Source organism: Nilaparvata lugens, chromosome 7 (genome assembly GCF_014356525.2).
Source record: "Nilaparvata lugens isolate BPH chromosome 7, ASM1435652v1, whole genome shotgun sequence".
Lineage (NCBI taxonomy): Eukaryota > Metazoa > Arthropoda > Insecta > Hemiptera > Delphacidae > Nilaparvata > Nilaparvata lugens.
In genome coordinates this window covers 7,441,589-7,462,268 of record NC_052510.1, presented here as the reverse complement: position 1 = coordinate 7,462,268, position 20,680 = coordinate 7,441,589, and the positions used below count along the sequence as shown (strand labels likewise).

The window sequence follows — 20,680 nt, the reverse complement described above, 5'->3', positions numbered from 1 at the left end:
TTTATAACATAATTATCGTTAAACGAAAATCCCAATTAAATGCTGTAAATCACCTCGAAGCCGGGGTAATTCACAGCATTCAATTTGGGATTTTCGTTTGATAATAATTATTTATCAATATTAGTATTTGAACAAATGCAACGTCCAATCTCTTTCCATCTGTGTCCTTTATATAAGTAATATAAGTTTAAACCTTACAAAAACTTTATATTAGTTCGGATAATTGGAGTTTCTCCAAATCCAACTCCTTTATATCAATTATATTAGCTACATACTTTATATTAGTTTGGATAATTGGATCTTCTCCAAATCTAATTCCTTTATGATATCAGTCTGTTTTGGACCCAAAGCAGAGTTTCCAATAATCTGGATACAAGGAATTTGTTCATTATTGAATCAATGAGTGAAGTAAAGCTTTTAAACAGCGCTCATTTTCTAGGAATCCATGATCCGAGACTACAACCTAACGGAATATTGTCACTTACTCTCCCCATCAAATTGTATTCGCGGAAATAGGCCCTGGAATGACGTTCTGTCGGGAACCATTTCAAATTGAGCCCTGGATCAATATATCATTCAACATTTAAAGAGCTTCCCTACTACGAGTTTGATCCTGGTTTATCTCTGCGAATTTCAAGATGTCTATAGATTGATTGATTGAGTACTTTATTTATGAAGATTAGAATATATACTGGCTTATACACTTATATACAATAGCTTACAATACAGCAAAATTATAGATGAATTTACATAATATAGACTAAGAGAATAATTATTGAACTGTATATGATATGAAAAAGCAATTTGTAATATAATAACTATAGATAATAATTATATTGTAATGCATCTACATAAATTGGCGGAGCTTTGGACATATCAATTTCCATTCTTTGGAAAGAATATTAAAAATATCCTCCCCTCTAACTCACTACCAAAGATAGATGTGAGAGGGGGGAGGACACGAGTCTTCTCTTGTCAAATCAAGGGTTGTTCTTCTTTCTTCAGATCAAAGTTGGAGATTCAAGGTAGGCGCACACAGATCGTCATCGGACGGATTGGACGATTAGATTTGAATGAAAAGACTAAGAAATTGTCAAAAAACCACTGATTTATTGATAATTAGAAAGACCGGTTTCGGTTATTACACCATTGTCAATCTCTGATAAACTAAAACTAAATACAAGAGCAGCAGAATTTATAACAGTAGGCGAGTACTGCTATTGGTCGAGGGCATAAACGCCTGCCATTGGCCTAGCTAGACAGTCTCCTCCCACTCAACGGTGTGACAAAATGGCGGCTTAAGCAACAGAATCGCCATGATTATAAAATTTACTCTCAGTACAAAATAAAAACCAAGAAAACAAGTGTGAAAGATAATAAAACAAATATGTAAATGGAAAAACTATTGACTAATGTATGCTTACAATTTTATGATAAAACTAAATTCGTAGTGTTGTACAGCAGATAATTAAACAGATAGCTGTCACAAATGGGTATGAAGTAAGTATGGTGGACAGATTATTGAGTAAAATTAATAGACAAATTTCAATCAACTCTAGCTTTGTAGGCTCAAACCTTGAGGAGAAGACTTGGATAACAATCCCATATTTAGGCCTTGTATCTGATAAGATAGGTAGGGAATTGAAGAGGAATGGATTTCATGTTGCTTTCAAGACCAAACCGATTTTAAATAGTCTATTTAGCTGGAGTAAAGACAAAATTGATATTTGGGATAAAAGCGGGGTGTACAAACTTGAATGTGATGATTGTAATGCTTGTTATGTGTGTCAGACTGGTAGAAGTTCCAAAAGAAGAATTAAAGAACACATCAGAGATTGGAATAAACAAAATGGGGAATCTAACTTTGCAGAACATTTGATAACAAATAATCACAAGTTCACAGTTAAGGAGAATGTTGAGTTTCTGCATGTTAATAACAAAGGCAGATCTTTGAATATTCTAGAGGCTTTGGAAATAACAAGAGTGATTAAGGAAAATTCCCAGTATAGTTTAAATGACCAGATTCATTTCAACCAATACAACACGAATTCAGTTTTATCATAAAATTGTAAGCATACATTAGTCAATAGTTTTTCCAATTATATATTTGTTTTATTATTTGTTTACTCTTCGAGTAAACCTTTTCAATCTGTCTTGCAAATAAATGAAAAAATCTTGTTTATCAGAGATTGACAATGGTGTAATAACCGAAACCGGTCTTTCTAATTATCAATAAATCAGTGGTTTTTGACAATTTCTTAGTCTTTTCCATTTAATATGAATAATTACCACAATATCAACTTCTCAACTACACAAAAAAAAAAACGGTTAGATTTGATGCATTGTTTTCAATTGGAGATTGGAAAGTTGTGATTTGGGCAGTTGGTGCTCACCGTTTTGTAGAACATGCATGCCTGGCGGTCCTCGTCCTCTCCGGTGGGACAGTCGATGAATCCGTCGCAGAGCACATGGTCGTCGATACAGCGGTAGCGACCCATGTGGTCCGGCGTCGGACACGCAAACCGCTCCATGCCGTCTTCCTCCGCCGGCGGACATTCTGCAACACACACACAGTACAAAATTTAATGAAAAACGATGATAGAGATATCAATGAAGAAAAACAAATAGGTACCACAAATAACCAATATTATCACAAACACACACATCATATATTTATCAATTAATAGATAGATTGAACAGAAATGATCTCCTCAGTAGTGAAGATGAGGTCCAATGAATTGATTAACGAATAAGTAGATTCCCATTTCAATTTCATTTATTGCCAATTAGAATATTCAAAACATATTACAAAATCTTTATAATATGACATAATCATTAAAAATATAAATAAATAAGCATAATTACTCATACAAATCATATACTTGAATAAAACAGATGAAACAGGAATGTCTCCTCAATAGTGAAGTTGAGGGTCATAAGTTAAAAAATCGCATACTGTGATAATTGGTATCTAAAGCTACGTTTACATTAGTTCCAAGTTTCCTTGAATTAAATGTTTTCTAGTTTGAGTTGAATAGGCGATTTTGAAAACTTGGAGTCAGGTTTACTTAAATTACAGAAATAAACGTTGATGAGTCGTAGACACAAAAACGTAGCCTAATCACGAACTGCGTTGGTTAGACGACTACATTGGATTATAGGTGAAAAGTCTCTAAGTCTCATGATTTTAGAGCATGTTTTTCCAGCCCAAAAAGTGTGAAGATTATGTTCACAACAAGCGTTTTTATCATGCGTTTCCCGATAAAGGTAGGCGCACACAGATTGTCATCGGACGGATGGCCATGATTTAAGTGACGTTGTGCATAATATCGTATAGTCTTTTTTTGGTGAGATTATGAAATTCTATTTATTCTAATATTAAAATATATAGTAAATATACATTACCAACCAATTATATTACATTTATGTAATACAGTATATTAATAGCTGATATTTTACTCTACTGTGCTTTGATACAATACATTATTATGTTGATGACATAGTTAGTTTTGATACTGATTTAGGACATATTTAATAACAATTGAAACTTTTTAGTATATATTTAAAAAAATTTAAAACCTTATCAAATATTAATTTAGAGGTTGCTATGATGGCATGCATCGGACGGATCGTACTTTTTTGAGGTGATGCGCACACTAGTCGTCATTGGCATTTTAGTTCATTGCGACGTATGTCGAATCGAGTGTGAATTAGGAATAAAATGAACAAATATTACAGTATATATGAGTGATGGATAGCAGTACCGAAGAAGTTATAATTGTTACTTGTTTGTTAGTCGAAGATGAAGAAGAGGTACAGCGACGTAGGAAGAGAAAACGAAAAATGTGGATCCATACAATTAAGCAGAAAAGGATAGAATACGGAGAATTAAATCATCTGTTTCCTGATTTAATCGAAAACGAAGTTGAATTTCTTAGATACTTCCGCATGTCACAAGTAATGGTTTTTGAGCTTTTGAATGTCCTCAAACAACATAAATATATAGTTAAACTGAACACCACTTATCGCCGTGAGATTGAGCCTGAACAGAGATTAGCATTCTGCTTAAGGTACTTATTATAAAATGTTTTAGTTAACCATTTCATGTATGGTTTTCTATATTTCGATTGAAAACTTCTGAAGACGTTTTAATTAGCATTGACATAAGGCAAAATTTCTAACTATAGTCATTCTCTTAAGTGACATTATGCATAATATCGTATGGTCTTTTTTAATTTTTTTTAGTTAATCATTTCATGTATGGTTTTCTATATTTCGATTAAAGACTTCTGAAGACGATCAGATTAGCATTGACTGACATAAGGCAAAATTTTAAGTGACGTTGTGCATAATATCGTATGGTCTTTTTTTGGTGAGATTATGAAATTCTATTTATTCTAATATAAAATATATAGTAATATACATTACCAACCAATTATATTACATTTATGTAATACAGTATATTAATAGCTGATATTTTACTCTACTGTGCTTTGATACAATACATTATTATGTTAATGACATAGTTAGTTTTGATACTGATTTAGGACATATTTAATAACAATTGAAACTTTTTAGTATATATTTAAAAAAATTAAAACCTTATCAAATATTAATTTCTACACTCTACAGAATATACAAGGGAATAAATAAATGCCGGTGAGTCATTCAATCCGATTGGAGCCGTCGGCTTGGGCAGGAAGTTCTCAGATTAACTGATCAGATTCGCGTTCGAGAATCAGCTGATATCTTCCTGCCTCTCCGATTCATCTGAAAACACCTGATATAGTATATTTCGCACCTAGAGCAGAAAATGAGATTTTTCCGGCTCGAAATCGGTTTTCAAGTCCGAGGCCGTAGGCCGAGGACTAGAAAAGATTGAGAGCCAAAAAAACAGTTTTGCCTGTGGTGCAAACGATATTTTTCTCCACACTACAGGTATTGCTGACAAAATAAATAAAGAATACATGTTATCGTACCTATCTCTTTATTTTAGTGGTAGAATATTTGCAGTCAGGATTTCAGATTCTTTTAAAATTTCATCTGGAATATCATCTTTAAGCATTTTAGAAAATTTGGAATGCGCTAATCAACAATAAATAATTGAATAAAACTGGTTGCGAAGTGAATTAGTTTGATTCGAAACTCGAACTGAAATCATGGCGACTTCAGCTGATGAAGAAAGTGGACACTCGCCCGATCTAGCGGATGACTTATCAACTACAGACTTCCATGAGCGGCTGGAAAGAGACAACGTTCTGGCCTAGACCGGAAAAGAAGCCCTTTTCTTACGTCAGACGAGAGTCGTCTGCAAACAAGGTCTTTTAGATCTACGTAGGGACTGGAAAACAGCTGCTTTCCGTGCAGTGTGGCGAAAAATGTTTATTGTGAATTGGTTCCAATGCTACAACCTCTCTTCTTATTCCAGTATGTGTAGTCAAGTTATCGACGAGGATGAGGATTTATGATAGATAGAGTGACTTTTTTATCAGTAGACATGGCAAAGTTTGCACAGAAATGTCCACTCTACCACTTCTAACCACGTAGGATAGAAAAGGATAGTAAAACATTCCATCTTCTTTGCTATAATAAAAAAAGTTCCTTTATCCACAGTAAGTTCAACTGGAAATTATTTGATATCATGCACGTTATAATAAGCAGCATTTGCCAATTCATCATGATTATAATATTTTGATTTTCCACTGCGATATACCTGCTTGGTAACTGTGGAAATCATTTGGAGCGTAATTTTCTTTTGAAGGCGGAAGTATTCAACTATTCATATTCGTCATATGAATGATATACCAATCTAGGTTAGAAGCTCACTTGGTAGAGCGTGTATATACGGACACCATCAAAGCAGACAGCACTGTCTGTTTATTTGTATGCCGAACATGTTTGCCAACCAACAATATTGAATTCAGGAACAGCTTTGGCAAGTAGGTGTTATAAACAGTTTGCTACAAGCTAATTAAAACACAAATACAAGTGCAAGTTACAAACAAGCGACTGGCCTCTTCATTCGCACCTGTATGTGGTCGCTTTGGTCTCTTCCTTCTTCTCTTTCTCTCTCTCTCCCACCCTTCCACTTCTCCCTGTACTCTCACATCATTCTTTCTCACTCTCTCATCACTGTCTCTCAGTTTTTGAATCTGAATCTCCTCTTCATACCCACCTTCTCCTCTCTTCCTTCTCATCTCTTCCTTCTCCACTCTTCCATCTTCTCTCTTTCTTCTTCTCTCTCCCTTTTTCTCTCTCTTTCTCCTCGCTTCCTTATCCTCTCTTTCTTCTCCTTTCTTCCTTCCTCATTTCCCCCTTCTCATCTCTTCATTCTTCTTTCTCCCTTCTCCTCTCTCACTTCTCCTCTCTTCCTTTTCATTCCTTCCTTCTCTTCTCTTCATTCTCCCCTCTTCCTTCTCATCACTTCCCTCTTCTCTTTTCCTTTTCCCATCTTGCTTATCCTCTCTTCCTCATCCTCTCTTTCTCCTCCTATCTTCCTTCTCCTCTCTCCCTTCCTCCTCTCTTCTTCCTACTCTATTTCTTCCTCCAGTCTTCCTTCTCCTCACTCCCCTCCACCCCTTTCCTTCTCCTTTCTCCCTTCTCCTCTCTTCCTTCTATTATCCTACTGCCTCCTCTTCCCTTCTCCTTTCTCCCTTCTCCGCTCTTTCTCCTCCTATCTTCCTTCTCCTCTCTCCCTTCCTCCTCTCTTCTTCCTACTCTATTTCTTCCTCCAGTCTTCCTTCTCCTCACTCCCCTCCACCCCTTTCCTTCTCCTTTCTCCCTTCTCCTCTCTTCCTTCTATTATCCTCCTGCCTCCTCTTCCCTTCTCCTTTCTCCCTTCTCCGCTCTCTACTGTTCTATAACACACTCTCTCTCTCACCCTTTCCCTTTTCCTCTCTCTACTCTCCCAACATTCTCTCTCACTCTATAATATCGCATTCTCTCTCTCTCATCTATCTAACCCCTCTTCATCTTCACCTGAATGTGTCGGCTTTAGTCTCTTTCTTCCCCTCTATACCCCTCTCTTCTACCTCTCATATCATTCGTTCTCCCTCGCACAACCAACACTCCACCCTTTCCTTCTCTATCTGCCACGGAAGCCAACGGCCAATTCCAATAGTACTTTGTAGAATGAAGTGAACCAATTACACTCTCGAGAATCGAGAATTCTGTTTAGTTAGTGCTTTGAGTTCACACATACACGCTGGCAACATATTTGTACGTAGCAACATAAATGCGATTATCAACTGAAACGAATTTAATTTGAGTCTGTTTAAACTTGGAGTTTTGATATCGATGCAGTTGAAAGTTTAAATCTTCATAAACCATGTTTTGAATATTCGATTTCCAGATGAATTTTGGCTTATTCTTTATACAATTTTGTAGTACAAAAGTACTACATTTGTAGTACAAATTCAGTTTTGTAGTACAAATAAGAATGTTTACTTTATAATTATTATTCAACGAAAATCCTAAATAAATGCTGTAAACCACCCCGAAGACTTCTTGAATGAAAAAGACTAAGATATTGTCAAAAAACCACTGATTTAATTTTTTTTTTTGACAATATCTTAGTCTTTTTCATTCAATATGAATAACTACCACAATATCAACTTCTCAACTACACAAAAACCGAAGACTTCTGCTACTGCAGACATTGACAACAGGGTTAGCAGCTAGATGGAAATTCGATGAGAACTAGTATCCAAAAATTAGTTGCCAGGCCGGGAACTAAGGGTTGGCGGGTTATAGCGGGTTGGCCGCTATGGCTTCGAAATGAGCGCTGCTATCCGGAGATTGTCAGTTTGGTGTAAGGGTAAGCATTCCTGAATAGCAATAGGGAGGTACCTGGTTCGATTCCCGGGCTGGCAACTAATTTTTGGATAGTAGTTCTCATCGAATTTCCATCTAGCTGCTAACCCTGTTGTCAATGTCTGCAGTAGCAGAAGTCTTCGGGGTGATTTACAGCATTTATTTAGGATTTTCGTTGAATAATAATTATATATAAATTAGCATTTGAATAAATGCATTCTCTATTTAATTCCATCTGTAAAATGTTTACTTTCTTGGCTGGAAACAGTTGAGAAGCTTCAACAGTTTAAAACATTTGAAAGTTTAAAAATGATTTGAAAAATGAAAATATATATTGGAAATGGTAATTTCATTTTCAATTTTCATGTGAAATAAAAAATTGCCAGTCACTTTAACTTCTCTAACTATTTCCAACGTAGTCACTTATAAGAATCGTTATCATGATTTGAAGATTACATGGAGATGGGATGACACATAGAGATCACACATCACGCATAGAGATTGTACCCATTATTTTATAACCCAGTTCTTTCTTCACAATGTTGTTTTTATAGGTATAGGTTTTTCTATAGTGAGGTCCACGTTATAATGGCAGTGTTTGATTGGTAATGGTATTGCTATCCTTGTCTATCATTCAAAAAAGCGGATAGCACTATCTCTTTCTCGCTTTGCTCTGTTGCCAGATCGTCTTTCAACAATGTAGAAATAATAATCAATTAACAAAATATTTTATCTTCTTCTTCTTCTTAGGGTGCCAATCCGTTACGAATGTTGGCGATCATCATAGCGATCCGTGCTTTGTTTGCAGCAATCCGGAACAGTTGTGTAGATGTTTTGTTGAACCAGGTCCTGAGGTTTTTAAGCCACGATACCCTGCGTCTTCCTGGTCCTCTTCGTCCAAAGATCTTCCCCTGCATAATTGTCTGCAGCAAACTGTATCTCTCCTCGTTTCTCATGATATGACCAAGGTATTCCAACTTACGTGCCTTGATTATGTTCATCAGTTCCAGGTCCTTTTTCACCATACTCAAAACTTCTACGTTTGTCCCCCTGCAGTCCAAGGGATTTTCATCATTCTCCTGTATAGCCACATCTCGAAAGCGTTGATCTTTTTGGTTGTGGTTTCATTAAGCGTCCAGGATTCTGCACCATAAAGGAGAACGGAGAAGACATAGCATCGCAGGAGTCTCAATTTAGTGTCAAGAGTGATGTTGTGACTTTTGAAGAAAGTTCATCTTAATAGTTTTTTTAATTTAATCTTAATTGTTTCAAATCATTATGAAGTCGAGTGGATCAGATGCTGGCTTTATGATTCAGAAGCCCGGGTTCAAATCCCGGACCGGGCAAGATATTTATCTCGGGCCACTCCCGTGTTTCGGATGGACACGTTGAGTCGTTTGAAAGACAAAGGTCTTTCTATAAAAGGCATTGACAAGACCGAGGATCGGCAACGTTGATCTTTCATCTTTCTCCACTGCCATTGTAACAAAGACCTCACTGTAGTATCATTAATTTATTCATTCCTCGTATATAAAATCACTATATCGAAATGAAAAAACTCTTTTCTAAAGAGTGCGGCTGTTGATAAAGAAGTTAATAAAGGTGAATCGTTTAAATATTTTCATTCAAGAATCTAATAATTTTGGTAGAAACTTGTGGACGCTCGTGAATTGCAGACGAAATCGCATGAAGTACGAGATTCAGAATCGATTTCCGAAACTTTGTGGTCCCAATCTGAAAATTTTATCAAAAAAGTCCTGGAGCAGCGTGGATTTCAAATTAGTTTCGTTAGCAATTCTGCGAATGATCAGAACGGATTTTTCCAATTCCAGGAAATGAGACGGTTTCCCAGAATCTTAGCCGTGAAAATGAATCCACCTGATTCAGCTAAGTTATTAGTCTCGTCGATTATCGATCAGCAAAACCCTTTTTTGGCGGATCAGCTAATTCCAGTCGAAAAACTCACGACAGAAGATGAGAAGAAAAGCGCTGAAAATTTATGCAAAGACCTGGCTGCAGTGAAAAGCTGCTGGCAAATGAAGAGGCGCCGTTTCCTGTTCCCTATTATACTCGGGGGAAATTAGGACTGAAGAATAATCCGGCATTGAGTATCTGTTATCAAAAACCTCCCGGGAGAGCGCTCTCAGTACATAGATGTCTTTAGTATTTGCATAATAGAGAAAGGCCTGGCGCTTCAAATTAAATTGACGAGCCTTTGTCATAAGTCCATCGAGTAAACTCATTTTATGCTGCGATCCCTGGTGGAAGCGAAAGATGAGTAGGTGGATTTTGAGTAGGTCAAAGTATAGTAAAGAGAAGGTAGTTAGTAGTTGTGAGTTAGTGATAGTTAGTAGTTAGTTGATGATAGTGGCACATACTATACAAGCTTTGTCTGTGGTAGGTTACTACAAAGTAATGAACAAATATAGTTTCTTTTCTCTGTTGTATAACTCACAGATGATGTGATATAGTTATAGTTGAGAACTTTTGGGTGAGCAGCAAAGAGAAAACTCCCATAGCAAATTAGTATGTATTCTAGTGCACCTACCACTAAATGGAACCTGTTACAAGCAGGAATATCAAATTCCGAATATAAAATAGTTGATCGAGTCCCATTTCCAGTATTCTTGACTGCTATCAACTATTTATGAACGATATCTCGAAATTTCTTAACTACTATCAACTATTATTCATCAACTATTTATGAACGATATCTCGAAATTTCAAAATATAAACAAAAGTTCTTCTCAAAATTACAAAAAAATTGTAGAGAATTATAGATTTATCTGGTAACATTATCAATGTTATTGGAACCTACCAATATACCAAAAATAATCCTTGTCAGTTTATTTATGGGTCATGATTGTTAATGAATATCAAATGGAACCTATTAAAAGCATGAGTATCATATTCATAAATAGTTGATTATAAAATAGTTGATAGAGTCCCATTTTCAGTGTTCTTGTAGATCAAGGACTCTACAAAGTCAACAAATAAACTATTCATGAACGATATCCAGAAATTTCAAAATATACTATTTATAAATGAAAGTTTTTCTCAAAATTACAAAAAATTGTAGAGGATCATAGATTTATCTGGTGAAATTATTAATTCCATTGGAACATACCAATATACCAGTTATAATGCTTGTCAGATTATTAGTGGATCATGATTATGAATGATATCAAGGTTCAAGTTATATATACAAGCTATTACAGAATGATCAATACGTTATTGATAAGTCATAAATCTCAATAAACAAACCGTAGTCTTTATTGGATCAGAGAACATTATTTCCAAGTGATATTTATTGAACATTATTCCAATAAAGATGTTTGAAAAAAAAAATCTTATACCATTCTGTAAAAATACAGATATAGTCATTTGATTAAAAGTGAATTGCTCATGTTCGCGGCGCGTATATCTGTACGCACCTCTGAATATAATAGATGAATATAAATATAGAACATAATATCTACATATCGACCTAATCGTTCTGTTCGCAAACTAAGTGATATCACTTGGAATATGATTCCAAGTAACTCTGAACCCATAGATGATTTGAAGTACTGTGTGGTGTTGTATTTTGTATTGATTAGGTGCGAGTAATTATATTCGATTGATTTCCATGAAGTCATTAACCAATTTCAATGGATCATCTCACTCCATTATGACTGAGAAAGCAAATCGAATCGAATTAAATGCAATAAGAAAAATCACGTCGGTTTATGAAGTCAGAATATATTCCCCAGCAATATAACGAGAAGTCCATGACTGAAATAGGACAAAATCAAATCACAGACGACCAAACCGCCAAGTATTCACTCAACTTCTCTCTTGCTCTAGTGAACAGGGGGACTGCTCCAATTCGACGTCGGCACTAATTATCCGAGTTGCATTATAAATTGGGTGGTCAGCATCCTCATCTATAAATGCACGCCTGATAGCATTTCTTGGGCTGATTTGAAGGAGCATTGAAGTGGTGGTCCCTTAGGATAAAGAGAGTAGGGAATGAGTGAGTTGGGGAAAGAGTGAGTTGGGAAAGTGAATAAGGGAGAATGAATGACAAGGGAGTAAGTAGAAGTGACAGAGAGAGCTAATGAGAGTAAGGGAGAGTAAGTGAGAGAGAGAGAGTGATTGATAAGAGAGTAAGTGGAAGGGACAGAGAGAGCGAATGAGAGTAAGGGTGAATGAGTGAGAGTAAGTAAGTGAGAGAGAGAATGATTGATAAGAGAGTAGGAAGAAGGGACTGAGAGAGCAAATGAGAGTAAGAAGGGAAGAAATTAATCTAGTCTGAGTGAGTGAAAGAGAGATGGATAGTAGGAGAATAATTAATCGAATTATTGCCTTCGATAGTGAAATGCCTTTGCTACCGTTTTTTTGTTGCACAGCTTTTTAGTTGCATAAAACTTTACCTTTATTAGGACAGAGAGATTTATTGATTGAGAAAGAGAGGGTGATTGATTGGAAAATTGATTGATTGATTAATTGCCTTTATTAAGGGTGGAGTTAGGACTCCAGGTTCTCTCTGCCACGCAACCCGAGAGAGAGAGGGTGGGAGAGAGAGAGAGAGAAGAGAGAAGTTGAGGGTGAGATAGAAGAAGTGTAGATTGCAGGAATAATGATGAAGGAGGATTGAAGGAAAAAGAGGGATATTAGAAGAAGGAAAAGAGAAAAATGTGAAAAATAAAGAGAGGAAGAGTAAAGAGAAGAAATGAAGGAAAAAGGAAAGATGGAGGAAGTAGAAGAGGTGGGGAGATCGGAGAAATAAATAGGAAAGAGATGTTGGAGAAGAGTAAGAGTAATAAGATGAAGGAAAGGGATGATGAGAACAAGGATAAGGAGAGAAAGAAAAGGAGAAATGGTGAGGAAAAACAAAAGAAACTAGAATAAGAAGAGAAAAAGAAGGATTCAGGGAGACGAGTAGAATCAGAAAAGCAAGGATGACATGGAGGAAGAGCAGAAGTAAAAGAGGAAGGAGAAAGAGAAATAGGTAGAATAAGAGAAAGGAAAGGAGTAAGATGAGGACAAAGAGAATGAGGAGATTATTCAGTTGGGGGAGAAAAGGAGAAGGATAATGAGCAGAGAAGTAGTAACAGAATTGAATTGAATATTGCCATTTTGAGAGCGAAGCTAGGACTCTAGCTCTTTCTGCTACACAACTCCAAACAGAACTAGGTGGAAGAGAAAGAAGAAGAAGAAGAAGAAGAGAAGAAGAAGAAGAAGAAGAAGAAGAAGAAGGAAAAGAAGAAGAACTGAAGAAGAAGAAGGAGACGGAGCAAAGAAAAAATTGAGGGTAAATAAAGAAGAAGAAGATGAAGAAGAGAAGAAGAAAAAAATAAATAAGATAAGCACCAGCAGCAAACGATTAATTCTCAGAAGAAGAGAGGAGAAACTAATAAAAGTAGAGAGAAGATACAGAGAAATAAAGAGAGAAGATACAGTGGAATAAAGTGAGAAGATACAGAGGAAAAAAGAGAAAAGATACAGATAAATGAAGAGACAGGGTGGAAGTGAGATATAGAAAGAAGTGAAAAAGAGAGAGAGAAGTGGGGGGGATGAAGGTAAGTGAGGACTGGGAAAGTCAAGTAACTAGTGTAGAGGCATGAAGAAGGTAGAGTGGAGGGTAGAGGTTAGTGAAGTGGATTTGCCACCACTTGTTGGTCGGTTTGGATCCGAGTGACCTCAAACTTCTATAAATAGATGTGCGCTCGCGTGACTTCCAGTTGTAGCTTGAATTATAAAACGAGGTCTGCATTTACATCCGTTATTATTTGCCTCACACCGCACAGCTGCTCGCTTCTTATAAACAATCTTTGTCGCATATTATACTCAAGAAACCAACTGAACCCGATGAACCCATTCACTCTCTCTCTCTCTCTTTAGCTCGAAAGAGCCCCTCTTCACTTCCTCCAACCCTAGACTTCAAACTCGAACAGGTTGATCTCAGATCTATGATTAAGTATTGCAATGCTGCCCATGGGTTCCTACTGTGCTGGGCAAGAAAATACTATCGGTTGTTATGGAAGCGTTCACACAGAGAAAAGCTTGATATCCCATTAAAACCAATGGTATTTGTACAGGGTTGTGCAGAGGAAACACATGTTTTTCGAACAGCCAGTACTCGTCAATGAGAGAGGGTATTGCCCCTGGAACGAATGTTGGCAGACGACCCATACTATGCCATTTCAGTTGCTATGAGCGTTGGAACGTACAACATCGTGAGTTCGCTGTTAAGCAGTTTTTGATTTGATTTTTAGAAACAATGAATCTATAGTCACAGTTCATCGCTTCTTCGTCAATATTTTTTTTGGAGTTTAAGGTCGAGGTGCAATGCCCGATCGAAATACTGTACTCCGATGGGTTGCAGCGTTTAGGAGTACTAGTTCTGTGGTGAAAAAGAAACCACCTGGTCTTCCCCGTTCCCCGGAAAGTGTAGACCGAGTCAGAACAGCAGTTGTTACTAGTCCTAGACGATCGACTTGACGCCACTGACTCGGTCTACATTGTCAGGAGTACGAACTGAACGGGAAAGACCAGCTGGTTCCTTTTTCATCACAGAACTAGTACTCCTAAACGCTGCAGCCCATCGGAGTAGAGTATTTCGATCGGGCATTGCACCTCGACGCCCAACTCTAAAATATTGACGGAAAAGCGTTGCTCTGTGACTACAGATTCATTGTTTCTAAAAAAAAAAAACTGTTCAAAAGCGAACACACGATGTTGTACGTTCCAACGCTCATAGCAACTGGAATGGCATAGTATGGGTCGTCCGCCAACATTCGTTCCAGGGCAATACCCTCTCCCGTTGACGAGTACTGGCTGTTCGAAAAACATGCGTTTCCTCTGCACAACTCTGTATATGAAACCCTGATCTACACTAGAATTCATACTAAAACTGATTGATTTCAGTTTTATGATCAAGTAGTTTCTTTCAGTCAAATAGTAGAAGCATGCATACTTACTAGGCTGGGCAGAAGAATAATACTATCGGTTATTATGGAAGCGTTTACTCAGTGGGAAATAAAGCGTCTACATAGTGAATTCAAGTGTGTAGCAGGGTTCCAGATATATGTACTATCACTATTGAATATCGGGGGACCGAGCTTTGCCCTGGAGTGTAAAAGCATAAGAAAATTTGTAACCAAAGATTGAATTTATAGTTTATATTTACTTATTAATTTTCTCAGTCGTTCAATTATTTTTACAGTTTTATGAGGAGGCACGACAGGCTTATGCCCAAAACTATCCCTTTTTAAATTCATACTACAGTCCAAAACAAAATCTAGGTTAAGCTACTATCACTCATCAAAATAACAATTTATTCACACTTCAAAAAACAAATACATCATCAATTACAAATAGATATACTATGAATTCGATTTAGAATGATATACTATGTTTGCTACAATATTTTTTGTTGAAAGAAGAAGAAGAAGAAGAAGAAGAAGATGAAGAAGAAGAAGAAGGAGAAGGAGAATAGTATGTACTATTTTACACTAACACCATCCAGTTACTATTTTGGACTTTCTGAAGTAAACATGTTTTCTAGGAAGAAAGGGAAACAAACGGAAATAAGTTTCTCTTGCTGAATTTTTCTTCTCGTGAGATCAGCTGGATGATCCCACACATGCACTCGTTCACTCTCTTCCATTACGGTATCGACAGACGACAAAATTTCCAGCTGTTTTTCCAAGGACGTATTCATCCTTTTAATGTCCTTCAGCGAGTTATCCCAGGGTTGAAACCTAGTGCAATTCAATCTTCATATCATAAACCTACTTTGTTCCAAATTTCGTGAGAATCGTTAGAGCCGTTTCCGAGATCCGGTCACATACAGATATATCTATATATATAAAAGCGGAATGGCACTCACTCACTGACTGACTGACTCACTCACTCACTCACTCACTCACTCGCAAAACTAAAAATCTACCGGACCGAAACGTTCAAATTTGGTAGGTATGTTCAGTTGGCCCTTTAGAGGCGCACTAAGAAATCTTTTGGCGATATTTCAACTCTAAGGGTGGTTTTTAAGGGTTTAAAGTTCGTCTTTCAGCATGTATATTCTTCTTATTCCAATATCTTGAAATTATAATTGAAATGTCCATTACCATATGTTAATATAGAACTATAATCTAGAGAGAGTACCTCTTCGAAACAGTTGTTCTGGTAACTAAATTAAAAATTTTGTCAGGTTGGCATTAAGTTGAGTTGACTTTGTTAGGTTGGCACCAAGTTGAAGATTGAAATGCATTTATCCAGGACCTCCTAAATACCAATTTATCCAGTAACTCCTAAATACCCATTTAGGAGGTCCTTATTCATCGCGGAAAAATTGATTGGGTACTGCTACTTCAATCAGAGCTATTCCTGGGAATATTATATTACTAGCCGTCAGGCTCGCTTCGCTCGCCATATCCGTTTAGCCTGACGTTTAGTCTGGACCTCCGACTGGATCGTCCTAGCATATTATGATTAAAATATGACATAACATTTCAAATATGGTAGGTGTGTTCAGTTGGCCCTTTAGAGGCGCAATAAGAACGGATTTGAAAAAATTTCCAAAGATACGCCCAAAATCTGCCTTTTTTAGCGTTTTCTCAGCTTTATCGAGAACAAATAAACAGAAAATGTTCAAATTTACTACAGAAGCTCAGCTGGGGTGCAATAATGTTGTGTTAGAAGGATTTGAAATAATGCCAAAGATACGCCCAAAATCTGCCTTTTTTAGCGTTTTCTCAGCTTTATCGAGAACAAATAAACAGAAAATGTTCAAATTTACTACAGAAGCTCAGCTGGGGTGCAATAATGTTGTGTTAGAAGGATTTTGAAAAAAATGCCAAAGATACGCCCAAAATCTGCGTCTTCCAGCGTTTTTTTGCGCTTTGTCAGCTTTATCGAGAACAAATGAACAGAAAATGTTCAAATTTACTACATAAGCGCAGCTGGGGTGCAATAATGTTGTGTTAGAAGGAATTTGAAATAATGCCAAAGATACGCCCAAAATTAGCGTTTTCTAAGCTTTTCTGCGTTTCCTCACCTTTTTCAATAATTGATGGAAATATATTGAAATATCCAGTACACAGGTTTAGCTGAGGTGGAAGAATTTTTTTCGCCAAAGATACGCCGATATAGTAACAGGTGTTTTTCGAGATCAAATTGACATAATACGTTCAAATTCGGTACAGAGGTTCCGCTGAGGACTACATGCAGGGGAGCGGAGCGAGCCCGCTGTTCTCATTTTAGGACAATCCAGTCGGGGGTACAGAATTCGGTACAGAAGTTCCGCTGAGGTCTACATGCAGGCGAGCGAAGCGAGCCCGCTGATCTCATTTTTGGACGATACAGTCGGGGGTCCAGGGGGCGGAGCCCCCTGGCTAGACGGATATGGCGGGCGAAGCGAGCCTGACGGCTAATATAAACATAAAAACATCTAAACATATAAACAGAAATTGCTCGTTCAGTATAGTATAGGATAGAAAATAGTAATAGTATTTATATCTGAAGCCCGGCTCTACACTTGAATTCAGACTCAAACTGGTTGATCTCAGAACTATGATTAAGAGTAGTGCCTTTAAACATTGCTTTCAATGATTTCCTGCGATGCTAAAAAGAAAATTGTATACTATGTGAATTTATATGATTGTTAACATATTGGTAGAATGAAAATGTGTAGAGTCCTTCATTGAAAGCAATGGTATTCAAAGTCCTGGCTTATACTAGAGTTTGAACTCAAACAGGTTGGTGTGAGGACTATGATTGGGTGCTTCCTTAAATCCATGCTTCCAATTATTTCCTGTTCTGTTCGACAGCATTTGTTTGGGACTATAAACATTGTGGTAGGATAACAATGTGTGACCACTGATCTAAGAACAGATGATATTTTTATTCTGTCTGGGCACAGAAACTATGAAACAAAAACCAATTGTATCTACAAGAATTTCATGTGAGGATAAGAACTTCACGGCTGGAAAATTTGAGAGTCTGGTTCTCCATGAACACCACGGAATTGTGCCGTGCAGCTGTTGATAGGGTAAAACCAGCCACCGTCTGGAAGCGGACAGGCACATGAACAAGAAGAATCTACAAGAATTCTGGTTATTGTGGAGGTGTAAAACACATTGCGAAAATAATAACACAATGATAACCAAAGGATAACCTATCTATGTATAGATCTCTGGTGATACCACATTGGAAAAATAGTTTTTCAAGGTACGAATCTTTCTAGCGACAAGCACAGCTTGACAAGAAATGTACCTGTAATATTCTAGCTTCATTCGGAATCACAACTAAATTCTGAATTAATTAGGGTTTAGAACCCATTTTGACATACCTATACAACGGATTTCTCATCTGTGTAAACTTTCGCCAAACTCGATTAGGACTAGTGACAAACTTTGCACGTGAGAGATATTCAAACAAAGTTTCTGAACGAATATTGTCGCGAACGACAGTCGACTATTTACAGTCGATAACTACGAGTACCTACGTCACCTCACACGTTGCTTGCATGTTTGAGGCACCACACACAATACAATATACATACACATACACAAATTGTACACACAAAACATACACATACACAGAGAACCGCTCATTTAATATGCAAACTGCAATCAGGAAGCAAGATGTTCATTATTGTTCACTCATTAATTATTTAGGTGGGGTTAGCGCATTTGCGACACCAACTGAATCCATTGAGATTCGCCAATTGCTCGTGAAATGAAATTCACTGTTCAGCGACTACAATTTTGGGGATCAAGTGCACACTAATTGAGCCAGGGACAATCATTATGATAGTTAAGGTCTTTCTAATGCGTTTGAAGGCTTCGATTGTTTGAATTCCCGATTTAATTTAATGCGAATGGATTGCAATTTTCAAGCAGCTTCATTTTTACTTTCCTGCCCTATTACCATAGGTAAGAAAAGTATTGCTTTCCGAAAAAAATTAAGGTACCCCAATTTCTAAATTTCTATACGTTTCAAGATCCCCTGAGTCCAAGAAAGTGGTTTTGGGTATTGGTCTGTATGTGTGTGTGTGTGTGTGTGTGTGTGTGTGTGTGTGTGTGTGTGTGTGTGTGTGTGTGTGTGTGTATGTGCGTCTGTGTACACGATATCTCATCTCATCTCGGAATGACTTGAAATTTCGAACGTAAGGTCCTTACAATATAAGGATTTCCAATTATCAGGTTTCAGATATAATTTGAACAAAAAATTACTAGTGGAAACGATTGAGCATGGACATTTCTTCAATTAATGTCCAATTACATTTTCACCTAAAATTGAAAATAAGCTTGAAATTCGAGAAAATGTGATTATCCAATTGCAAACTGTTGGCAACTGTTGATTCTATTAAATGATTCACTATGAAGAGATTGCAGACCTCGTGGGTCTCCAGCGTTATTAGCCTGTCATCAGCTGGATCAAATCTTTGAATAGTAGACTTTTGATGCGCGGGAACACTAGTGTCAGGTGATCAATTTCCATAACGGCAAGGAAATTTGTGTGAGTGCGCCACACCAGATTTTTGCTCAAATTAACGTGGATTCTTTCTATATCATCATAGTCACCTCTAATACAAGGCCCTGGCCTACGATATTGTAACGTCGCAGTGGTAAGATCAGCTGGTATTTTTAAAAATCTTTTTCACCAATCATGTATTAGATTCTAGGCCTACACTGCGACGTTGCAATATCGCCGGGGCCTTGTATTAGAGGTAGCTATGATATTATCCCTTGAAAACAGAAGTAGTTGAAACATGAATATACTTATACTTTCTCCTTTCCTACTCAGACTATTATCATAATTATTATTATTATCATCACTATACTATGCTATCTGAAAAAGTGACGATCGAAGTTGAGAACTATAGAACTACTGAAAAAATAGATGTAGGAAGGGTGAGAAAGAGATGGGTACCGGACACAGGTTAATTAATAAACATAATCCTTCAATTGAAGATGATCATTATACAATCTAATCTTATAACCAACCTGCGAATTGAGTCCTCCAAACAAGATGCAAAGTTAATTATGATTTATGAAATAATGATTGTTGATAGAAATGAACTATGACCATTACCTCCATACCAACTTTCTACTCTTGATTACGCACTTTTTCGGTATTTCGTGATTAATGGTTTCATATTCTTCATTTTCCATTCTCACTTTTAATTCATGATTAGTTTCGTTCGTTTTCGAGCAAATCAACATACTTTTTGCTGTATAAAAAGTATACATACTTTTTGTGTTTGTGTTTTGTATCAATATGGAAATTAGTGATGAATTGGAAAGTCGCACATAACCTTTATTTGGAGAATTTTATTCTATGAAATTGGGATGAAAAGAAGTTTTGGAATGTAGTCTGTTTCTTTGTCCTTAAATTGATTGTAGATGATAAATAAATAAATAACGGTGTCTCATGACATTTATTTTGAATGCTCCGCCTTCTGTGGGCGTGACTTGTGTCGGCCAATGACAGAGCTCAATCTTGATAGGTCAAACAACGGCCAATCATATGGCTTCTTCCACAGATTATTCTTCTCCTCATGTTTAAGTTTTCAATTTGCTAAAAATTCATGGTCAAGTACTTCCAGTTACTCTTAATATTACAAGTTAAGTTACTATTTAAGCTCTTATTTACTAGAGATTGATTATGGTGTAAAACTCGTGAATAGTATCAATTTTCAAATGAGTTAGCCATTATGATAACATCGAATTATCTCATATTCTTATATATTTTTCAATATTCTACTTCCCTTATACTATAAATCTATAATCAAGCTCGTATAATGACATGTCACCTGTCATTTGAGTGAAACTTAAATTTTGACGTTTTTGTGATAATTGTGAATAAATAAATAAAT

The 20,680-nt window shown here is 36.6% G+C and overlaps 1 protein-coding gene across 1 annotated transcript in view; it reads right to left on the bottom strand.

Moving 5' to 3' along the window:
- LOC120352540 overlaps window positions 1-20,680 on the bottom strand; it is a 207,054-nt gene that overhangs the window by 25,422 nt on the left and 160,952 nt on the right. The window contains exon 2 of the mRNA XM_039433589.1: window positions 2,394-2,557. Within this exon, the coding sequence (XP_039289523.1) occupies window positions 2,394-2,557 (164 nt within the window). The remainder of the gene's footprint in view (window positions 1-2,393; window positions 2,558-20,680) is intronic.